The sequence below is a fragment of the Zea mays genome, chromosome 4 (genome assembly GCF_902167145.1).
Source record: "Zea mays cultivar B73 chromosome 4, Zm-B73-REFERENCE-NAM-5.0, whole genome shotgun sequence".
NCBI lineage: Eukaryota > Viridiplantae > Streptophyta > Magnoliopsida > Poales > Poaceae > Zea > Zea mays.
This window is the reverse complement of record NC_050099.1, coordinates 23,017,295-23,028,632: the sequence shown is the minus strand read 5'-3', so window position 1 is coordinate 23,028,632 and position 11,338 is coordinate 23,017,295. Positions and strand designations below refer to the sequence as shown.

Genomic DNA, 11,338 nt, shown 5'->3' with positions numbered 1-11,338 from the left:
ATTGTCCAGTCAGAGAAAGTCGCCCGCACTCTACGTTGTGCTCATCCACATCGACGATGGCATAGCCATCACCGTGCGTTCTTCAATTCGCCCTTGTCATCGGCTCTTTCATCCCTAGTGTTTTTTCGAGTGGGTCAGTAGTTGTGTGATGGTTCTTCTTGGTACGCCAAAAAGATCGCCACGAACATGAAGGCGACCATCATTAAGTGGGAATCCAGTCCACGCAGACTCGCTCGCTCAACGTCGATGCACGTTCTAGTTTTCCACGGCATGCCCAGGGCTCCCTAGTGCCATTTCATCATGTCCCCATCGGCTCTGACCCCGCGACTGCCGGCGAACATGTGCAATGGCAACGACCGCTCGACACTAGATCATGCTGAGTAATCCGTTTCTGGCATCATCGACATCTCTACCGATGTAGTCTCCTCCCACGCACCGGACCACCTCCTCGTCATCGTCCACGACATCCTCGGTAGGTGTGTGCTCATGCCCGTCTCACCCTTCCTCATCAGTTCTGATCAACCTGCACGCCTCTCCACTCTCTAGGGTTCCACGGTCCCACATGTGCCATCACCTTGCCTATCCGATCTGCCACCTCGTCGTCTCACATGTTCCATACCAACTCCGCCGCGTAGCCTCTCTGCGACGTGATCTAGATCTAGGTATGTATTCTTCCAACCCTGCAATCTCATCTCCCATTCCCGCTCCTCCTTGGGTAATCCATCGCTCTTGTCAGAGTGATATATGTCGATTGGGGTAGCTTGGATCAGCTTCGCTCCTTTTCTCGGTTCTGATGGCATGGTTGGTTGTTGCCCTATGCAGGTTGGCGAACACAAGGTTGATTTGTCCCTTATGGTTGGTTCATAATGAGTGATTGTCAATAAGTAGCGTCTCGGATTGAGTCGTGGACTAACTGAGACATGAATTATGTGTTATAAAACCATGTCAATATCACTAGTAATATAAATATAAGATTAACATGGTTATTTATTTATCATATAAATATATTTTAACATTTTAAAATGTGGATACATTATTTAAATTATATTCATCTATAAATAATAATTAGTGATAAAAATAAGTTTTAAATGGTTTTATCGAAATTCACGCATGCTAAAATTATTGGATATATGCCGGTTTTACCAAATACGAATTTAGAACTTGAAAAAGAAAAGTACTAGAAATCAAATTTAGACATACTTATATTAAAATGAAATACAAATACGAATATCTATATAAAGGAAATCCATATCAGCTAACACCTATGTGGTCACTACTGACGACCATGACAAACATGGGCCCACGCGTCACCAGAGTCGTTGACCCCTCCTTTCCCCACGTTTCCAGAACCCTCCCGAACCACAAAACTCGTCCCAGTGCTCAAGCAATTCGAAGCTCCGGAACATTCCGAAGACGACCAAAGCCTTCTCGAACTTTCGCACTCGTCGTATATAGGCACCGCGACAACATCCCCTACCATCACACCATCAATCACAGAGCAACTGGAATAGCAGCTCCAACAAAAGCCCAACGCACCAGCAGCAATGGCGTCTCGCCGTTTCTTCTACGACGACCCCTACGACTACTACTACACCTCCCCGTACCACTACGCCTACCCCTATTACCGGTACCAGCACCCCGCTCCGTCCCGCGGCGTCGGCGGGTTCTTCCCGGCCGCCGCAGAAGCCGCGCCGGAGGCGGTGAAGGTGGACCCGCGGCCCAGGGTCGAGTCTTCGAGGTCGGTCTCCGTTCCCGTCCGCTTCGTCGGTTCCGATCCGGAGCCGGTGCGCGGGGCGGCCAGGATGCCACAGGCGGCGGTGCTGAGGAAGCGGGCGCCGTCGTCGGAGGCGGCGGCGATTAGGCTGCAGGCCGCTGCGCGCGGGTTCATGGCGAGGAAGTCGGTGCGTGCTGTTCGTGAGGTGGAGCGTGAGGCGGCGGAGGTCGGAGAGAAGGTTGCGCGCGAGGCGGAGGCGCTGCGCGGGGACGCGAGGGCGCGGATCGCCGTCGGGGAGACGCTGATGAAGATGCTGCTGCGGCTCGATGCGGTGCGAGGCGCGCGGGAATACCGGAAGAGGGTCACCAAGCGGGTCCTCGCGCTGCAGGATGCTGTTGACGCCCTCGAACCAAAGCCGGCGCCGGATTCGGAGGTCGTGGCGGAGGAGAACGAGTCTGAGGTGACGTCCGAGATGGTGGACGACAGCGCGGAGGCGACGGAGATGCCGGTCGCCGCTGAGCACAGCGGCGGGGTTGGGGTGAATGCGGCGGCTGAGACGGTTGCCGATATGGAGGTGGACGGGGGCAAAGCTGACAGCGAGGCGGTGCCAGAAGCGGTGAAGGAATCCGAAAATAAGCAGGACGACGGGCACATTAACGGCGACCAGACGGAAGTCTCCAATGAGGGCGAATGGGAGATGGTGGCGGATGAAGCGGAGCCTACAACTGCGGCGACGGGTTCCACCGAGGCGCCCCCGCAGACACCGATGACGAGCGAGGTGATGAGGCCGACAGGGGAGGCCGGAGCTGCCGACAGCGCCCTGGACACTCGGAAGGTTATGGAGATGGTCGCGGCCCTGTGCGAGCAGAACGCGCAGCAGTGCGCGGTGATCGGGGCTCTGGCGGAGCGCGTGGACGCGCTTGAGCGCGCCGTGCGGCGGGTGGAGGACGCCGAGCGCCGCCGCCGGCGGGGCAAGAAGCTGAAGAAGGATGGGAAGGGGAGCAATAGGTGCTACACCGATTGAGGACAGCTCTGCTTTCCTTGTCTGTAGCGACGAAATATTAGTTGATTATTGTTTTGTAAACTTCGTTTCATTTGTTTTTGTGCCCCCAAAACTACCGGGATGGATGTTTGTTCCCGTTTTGCATCGAGAAATAAAATGATGTCTTCATTTTTTTACTGTACAAGTTTCTGAATGTTTGATTGCTACGATGGTTTCCAAGTTTTTTTTACAGTCGAGCTGAAATCCGAGGAGGTTTTTGAGCGTACAGTTGGTATCATCATCAGTTAAACCGAAACCGGCACACATCTAGGCTGAGGGAGACCATCATAAAATGTGGGTACCGTTATCCATCTCTTATCCTGCCGAATTATTCTTTCCTTGTTTGATTTTAGGTCTGTTTGTTTCGTTGGAATTAAATTTTATTTTAATAATTATAATTTAGATAAAATTAAGTTCATATATTTATATATATAATATAATTGTATATTATCTTAGATTATATGAGAGAGATAGTTATATACTACATTCATGTTATAGCGAAGCAAGTAAAGAGTGTGTTATAAGTTGTATATCGAAAAAATAGCATGTAAATCTATATAATCAATTTACATCTTTCACCTCATGAATTTGAGATAGACTTATATGATAACTTTGATAAATAGTGGAATGTTATATTTAAAAAATAGCCTATTCCATTAGCAAGATTCCAATTCCTTAAAATGAAAGGAAACAAACGAGACCTTAGCAGTCTCAATTAAACCTAACAGGGAAATATAAAAACGAATTCGATTCAAGAAATATTCAACCACATAGAGAATGAACCACAAAATATTCAACACATAGAGAATGAACCACAAAATGAGTTTATTAAGGGGATTGGATTAAAAACCTGAATCAAATACCAAGGTCAAGAATGCTTTGACGTTTAAATTTCATGGCAACCGTGTCCATCGCCGGCGACTAGAACCCTACCCGCATCTGGTTTCGGTTTTGGGTCGCGGACGCTAGATACTGGCTCAGGCTCAAAAGAGTCTTCCGCTTACCTGTTTGGGCCACCTATTGACCTGCTCGTTCCCATTTTCGCATTTCTAGCTATCCTCAATTCACACTAATTAACCAACAAAAAGACAAGTAAATTTGATTTAGCTAAAACAAAAATAAATTAACAACTACTCTATCTTCCCAATGATAAGTACACTTTTAGAATTCAAAACTATTTCAAAATAAGTACACCTCTAGATACAAGGAAACCTAACTCTAGTTATGTTTTTACTTTCTCTCTTCCAAGTACAATGATTACATCTTTGTAGAGGTATATAATTTTTCATAACATTTATCACTGTGACACAATATTAGATACCGAACATACCCAAAAGATAAAAAAATGATTGATACCTATAGAGTAGGCAAGTGGGCTAGATGTGCACTCAACTAGGGTGTAGCTTGGTACCAACACGAGGACATTTTAGAGAGTTCGCACCACGAAATGTGTAGTAAACTATGTCCTCTTGTGTTTGAAGAATTGATGAATATAAATGTAAAGAAGATTACAAGGTAAGTTTCAACATCGTGCCATGACCTTCTAGCTCTCCCTCTCCATTTGGGTCCGGACAGATTTCTAGCCTAATGGCCTTTAGTTTGCCTTTATGCCTGCCCTTAACTTGCCATTCAAAATTCTTGGAATCCCCTTGTACACTTTTATACACCTTCCTTCTATAAACAAAAGGAAGATAGAGGGTTACATATTGGCTAGACTAGGGGTCTTGCTCAATAGAGATCCAACAACTCCCATCTTGCCATGATCATGGAGTCATACAGAGTGGCATGCCATCGCCTTGCCATAGTATTGAGAATGTCTTACTATAGTGATAGACAGACCTATCATAGAGGCATGTATGACCCATCCTATAGACAAGTACTAGAGCCATGTTATTGTCTAAAAAGCCTTGTCTAGGAGCCATGATAGGTCAGCCCTGTCTAAAAAGCCTTGTACTAGAGCCATGACTCCAAAGCATACATTAAAAGCCTTGTCTAGGAGCCTTTGGAATGATGGAAAGGTGTAAGCAACCAGCGAATACTGAAGTGGTCCAACAAGTCTCTCCATTAAATGCTCCTGCTTTCTTTCATCATCTGCAACTTCATCTAGAGCATACCTTGATAGCTGAATAAATTTGTCACATTATTCACTGACTGACATATCGCCTTGCTTCAGTGATAGGAATTCCTTCTTTATCTTCATTAGTCCAACAGGAATATGGTAGTTTCCAAACTGTATAGCAAATTCTGTCTAGGTAATAATATTGGCAACATCATGGGCAGCAGTGTAAGAATCCCACCAATCAGCAGTGGGGCTAGTAAGACGACCAAAAGCATAGAGCACCTTCTCCTGGTCAGAGCATTGGGCGATATTAAGCATCTTCTCCACTGATTTCAACCAATCATCAGCATGTAATGGATCTGAAGAGCTGGCGAATGTAGGTGGCTTGTGACTCATGAACTCCCAGTGCTTGTCCTAGGGTGGAGCTAGTGGTGGTGGAGGAGGCATTGGTGGTTATTGCTGGTGCACCATTCGTTCTTGCCAAATTTCCTCTCACATCTTCTACCTTTCCTGACGCATCTCTTGGTGTTCTTGCCTCATTTGAGCCTGCATCTTAGTCATTGTGTTTGCCATCTGTTGTAGCATCTGCATTTGAGCGGCAAGCACTAGATCTGTCCTAGCTGGTGGAGGATTCAGAGGATTCATTTCTGATTGTGGTTGTCTAACAATCCTCCTGTTGTGGGGGTTGACAGGTAGATCGATTCCGCCTCCCTTCCTGGTATTGACCATCTGGGTTAGAAATACATGGTAAGATAGAATTGTAGATAAGACGAGTAATTGCGAGACAGAATCTTTTGAGGGTTTTATTAGCTAAGTAGATTAGTGTGTCAACTACTACTTCTAATTCATTACCTTATGGTGGTACATGCTAGAATGCTCTGCTATACTATTTCAATCAACCAAAGAAGCAAATCAAGCATTTACCATCAGAACAAACATCCAATCACTTCAGGTAGAGAAAATAATTTTAATTTTGTCTTAGGTCTCCTATCTCTTTAAAGGGTCATAAATGTAGGATTCCAAGATGTGAAATCCTCCTTGTCTTTCTAGAGTAGAAAAGATAAGAGTAGTCAGAGTAGAACAGCAAAAGGTGAGACATGATCAAGAAAAGTATAGAAAGAATCAGAGTAAAGGTAAGTAGATAAGGGTTTTGTCTAGTTCTATCTAGGTTCTGTCCTGTAGTCAACATTTCCTCTGATACCACTTCTGTCACATCCAGATTTAAGGGATAAAGCCGGGTGCGTATCATATGTTCGCCAAAGAAGAACATCATATATAATGACAAAGTGTATAGAGATAAATGTCACAAGTATCATTATTACATAGCGGAAGTCTTACAAAAATAGATGATAACAATAAAATGAACTAAATAATTATTCCTTGGTGCCATCAAGTTGACTAGGAGACACCACCTAGATAAGCTCATATTCCTCGTTGTAGGGATCCTCTTGGACCACCTGCTCTTCACCTGTGGGGGTTTATATATCGCAAGAGTGAGCTCACAAAAGATCATAACTCAACAAGTTGTGGGGAATAATGTGCATGAACTCACCAAAGGTGGGAGCTCATGTGAAGTGTAAGGCTGATCAATAAATAATGATTAAAGCTGAGCATTACTTTTAATAAGTTGGTCAAATTTTATTAGTAGTTACTAAACATAAGTATATACCAAACCAGAGTAATAATAGATCAAAACTAATAATAAACCACAATACAATGCAAATGACCAATTAAATTTAATTCCATATGTTACTCATGTGAGGGTCTGAGCCGCTCATGACCATGAGCACGGCTGATATACCAGTTTTATAGTCTGCAAATGTTGCACATCTTTACCCACAAGTCATGTTACCCATCTGCCAAGGGGTCATGAATCCCATACACCTCTACCATGGAAGCGAGACAGGGTAACACTACGAGGCCTTTACAAAGTTCCACTAGCTTTAGAAAACCCGCTACAAGGATCCCCCGTCTGACCGCCATCACAGCAAAACCCGAGAACCTCCCTACACCGACCACTCCCCTACTATCCTTGCCCCTTTCGGGTAAGATAGTCTTCCACTAGCTTTCCTAATTAGTCAGCCAAGGGCGTCCCATACCACCCTTATGGTAGCACTGTTTTTCCGGGTGGTCGCTCCATGTTCCAATTAACATAATAATCTTATCATGAACAATAAATAACAAAAAATGATAATAAAAGCATGATCATGAATAATGTGTATCTCAATACCCAAAACCACATAAAGCAATAGCAGGTACTACCCAAAAGTTCAGTGGTAAACAAGGTATAAAGATAGTCAAACTGGGTTGACCTATTGGGTCTCATCAAAATTAACCTATGCAGATCATAATGATTAACAGTAACATTATTGGGTAAATAGAAGTGATCAAGGGCACAAGTTGCCTTCAACGAGATCCTGCTCAGCAGTCTCCACCTGCTGAACACCTGGGTCCTCAGTGGCTTGCTTGTCTACTCGCAACAATACAAACAAACATGGTATAGGAGAAATTAACATCACACCAAACAGCAGAACAGAATGCATGATAATATTCTACGTGTCATAACGAGATGGTAGGAACAAGAATCACTAAATTCAGAGTTACGATTTTCTGAAGTTATTAGGTGCTTAGTATAGAATAAATCAAGTGGATAATTTTACTCTATGTTTTATGGCTAAACAGAGTTACCAAGTGATAAACAATATTAATACAAAATTAATGCAACTGGAATGGACCAAAAAGGAGTTAAAATGGATTTTCTATGAATTAATCTAGGTTTTGGAATTGTTTTTATACTAAATATTCATTTTCTCGGCTTATTATTAACCCTGGTATTTTATTTGGACTGCGGACGCAAATGCTAGAAACTACAGGGTCCAATATATGAAAATCAGGGCATGGATGTAATTAATTTACAATAGCAGTGGACGGCGGGTTAATTCAGTAATTCCCTAGGGGCACTTAAGCAAATATCCATCGCAAAGGGGTATTGTTGGATCCCGACCGTTGGATCAGATCCGAAGGCCGAGAATAGATCGCGCCCACACAACTGCGTCGTGCACTGACCACCCTCCGGTTAAGATTCGACGGACCAAATTTAATGAAATCCAAACCACCCACAGCCCCACGATCAGCAATCTACGGTCCCTCTTAACCCAGATGAATCGGTATCCGACTTCTAATCTAAGCAGTTCCTCAATCGATCAACGCTCCAGGGCCTTCTTCTATCTCCCAACGCAGATCGAGCTACGGTCGCTTGCACCCGAGGAACGCCGACACAGCGAGCGGCGGACCAGCGGTTCTGGGTAATGATTTGGAGCACAAACAATATTGGCGCGACATAGGAATGATGGCAACTATTAGGTTGTGACCTTACTAGTGTCAGCGGTGTGGGCAGGGTCGCCCACGGGAAACCAGTGCGACGGTGCTCCCGGCTTGTTAATGACGGTGTGCTGGTCCCGACACGGTGATGCCCCAAACGCCCCCGCCGTACGAGAACACCGCAGACGCCCCTGCTCGACTCCGCCCTCGGCTTCCCGCGCCCACCTCGCACTTCGACGGCCGCACCGACCCTCTGACCTCTCCTTTTCTCTCCTTTCTCACTCCTATCGGTAGCTACAACAGAAGCGACTCCCAACGTGGCGCAAACCCTCGAAGCATACGGCTGGGGAAGGTGGCAGCCAGGTTTATATCCTAGGCGCCCGAGGAAATCGTGTGGACGGCTGTTACGTTTCGCCCGCGGGGCGCGATTCGCGCGAAGAAGACTGTATGCGAGGTAGGGCCCACTAGCAGTGAGCCATCACCCAGGGAAGCGCGCATGCATCGATTGACACGCGACCCCAACAGTCAGGCGACCCGAGTGTGCAGACGGTCGCGATGGTGAAAGTGGCTAGCTCGCGCGGACGCGTAGGGGCATTGGGCCGAAATGCGTTTCAGCGGTCCAACTTCTTTTTTTCTTGTCTTTTTTTCTTTCCTTTTCCTTTCTATTTTTAGATTTCAAATTTAAGTTCAAATTTTTTGTGGTGAATTTTCTAAAAATCCACATATCAGTATGAAAAGAATTTATATATAAATCTATTTATTTATATATTTATTTTTTTTCTATGTTATTTCCAATTTCTAAAATGTAAATTAGGTTAAATCGCCATTTGGACACTAATATATCTTTATTAGTATTACTATTATTATATGCACAACCAAATAAACTCCAACATGATGCATCGATTATTTGTATGTCATTGGTTAATTATTCACTTTAAATATGTTCCTTAACGATTCTCATGAAACAGAAGGCCATGCACATAAAGATGTATCCCTTTTTTCTATATTCCCAGAGTTGGGTATTACAACATTCATCTATGCATTCTAGGATTTCAATTACTCTCAATCTTTTAGTATTTGTTCCTTCATTGTCAAATCACTTCTCATCTAACTACTATGCTTGTTTAACCAGCAGAACAATACTACAACAATATCCATTTATAAAGGCTTTAATAGCAAACTTTACATATTCATATCATGTTAAGGTTGTCACATGTGTAAAGGTGAAGAGATCATGCATGTCATTCCACATAAATGAAAAGAATTCCTATATAAAAATGACATGTTTTGTTGTAGGTAGTGGAAATTATCTTTCCAGCAAAGACCATATAATCCGATAAAGCTGATAACTAAATGTCAAAATCGAGTAAGTGCCATATCATCTATATCTTATCTGTTGTTTGGAAAAAGACAAAATCCAAAAAAAAATATATGAGATCTCACATGTATAAATAGCTCCCAAATCAGTAGTTAATACATCTCCCATAATATTTTCAGCATTCAAAAACACACCAAGCGAAGCGCACTAGCAACGACCTAACACCAATGGCTACCAAGATATTAGCCCTCCTTGCGCTTCTTGCCCTTTTAGTGAGCGCAACAAATGCGTTCATTATTCCACAGTGCTCACTTGCTCCTAGTGCCAGTATTCCACAGTTCCTCCCACCAGTTACTTCAATGGGCTTCGAACATCCAGCCGTGCAAGCCTACAGGCTACAACTAGCGCTTGCGGCGAGCGCCTTACAACAACCAATTGCCCAATTGCAACAACAATCCTTGGCACATCTAACCCTACAAACCATTGCAACGCAACAACAACAACAACAGTTTCTGCCATCACTGAGCCACCTAGCCGTGGTGAACCCTGTCACCTACTTGCAACAGCAGCTGCTTGCATCCAACCCACTTGCTCTGGCGAACGTAGCTGCATACCAGCAACAACAACAGCTGCAACAGTTTATGCCAGTGCTCAGTCAACTAGCCATGGTGAACCCTGCCGTCTACCTACAACTACTTTCATCTAGCCCGCTCGCGGTGGGCAATGCACCTACGTACCTACAACAACAGTTGCTGCAACAAATTGTACCAGCTCTGACTCAGCTAGCTGTGGCAAACCCTGCTGCCTACTTACAACAGTTGCTTCCATTCAACCAACTGGCTGTGTCAAACTCTGCTGCGTACCTACAACAGCGACAACAGTTACTTAATCCATTGGCAGTGGCTAACCCATTGGTCGCTACCTTCCTGCAGCAGCAACAACAATTGCTGCCATACAACCAGTTCTCTTTGATGAACCCTGCCTTGCAGCAACCCATCGTTGGAGGTGCCATCTTTTAGATTACATATGAGATGTACTCGACAATGGTGCCCTCATACCGACATGTGTTTCCTAGAAATAATCAATATATTGATTGAGATTTATCTCGATATATTTCTGAACTATGTTCATCATATAAATAATTGAAAACATCAAATCATAATTTTAAACTCATGCTTGGTCAATACATAGATAATACAATATTACTTCATCATCCCAATGATGTCCTAGCCCAACCTATTGAATGTTAATGTTTGGTTGTGTGAGGGTGTGTTTATAACATAGATGTGATTATTTGCGCTTTTTGTTGAGTATATACATATATGGTATGTTGATTTGATATAGTGATGGACACATGCTTTGGCCTTGGATATTCAAATCACTTGTACTTGCACGAAGCAAAACATAATATAAGTTTAGAAGTAAACTTGTAACTATGTCCAAACATGCTCACACAAAGTCATACCGCATTATAATTTTTTGGTAAATATTCAACACATGTATTTTTTACAAGAACCCAAATTTTACAGACAAATGCAGCATTGTAGACATGTAGAATTCTTTGAAGCATGTGAACTTAACAACACCAATGTCATTAAATCAACTAGACCCTATGAGTAACAATTTCGATATTGCAAACACCAAATTATGGAACTTATTTGCTGAAAAAATTATGATCAATGTGAAGTTTAAATTATTATACCATAAATATATCAAAGATTTTTTTGAGGAAGGTAAAAATTGCATGGAATGGGCTGCCCAACGTGATAGCTCACTTTTATGCTAGGTAGCATTACCAAAGATGGGAACGTTCTGATGAACACCAAACCCACTCAAATAATATTTATATTTGGGTTGTTTAGTTGTAAAAGTGAAGACCCAAGT

The 11,338-nt window shown here is 43.6% G+C and overlaps 2 protein-coding genes across 2 annotated transcripts; both read left to right on the top strand.

The window, feature by feature from the left end:
• The first annotated feature begins 1,362 nt into the window (after positions 1 to 1,362).
• LOC100279586 (putative IQ calmodulin-binding and BAG domain containing family protein) lies at positions 1,363 to 2,870 on the top strand. Its single transcript, NM_001152583.2, has one exon. It carries the CDS (start codon positions 1,545 to 1,547, stop codon positions 2,736 to 2,738), a length of 1,194 nt encoding a protein of 397 aa, NP_001146055.2. The 5' UTR covers positions 1,363 to 1,544; the 3' UTR covers positions 2,739 to 2,870.
• A 6,791-nt stretch (positions 2,871 to 9,661) lies between these two features.
• Positions 9,662 to 10,565, top strand: z1C2 (alpha zein). Its single transcript, NM_001111587.1, has one exon. It carries the CDS (start codon positions 9,682 to 9,684, stop codon positions 10,471 to 10,473), a length of 792 nt encoding a protein of 263 aa, NP_001105057.1. The 5' UTR covers positions 9,662 to 9,681; the 3' UTR covers positions 10,474 to 10,565.
• The last annotated feature ends 773 nt before the right edge of the window (positions 10,566 to 11,338 follow it).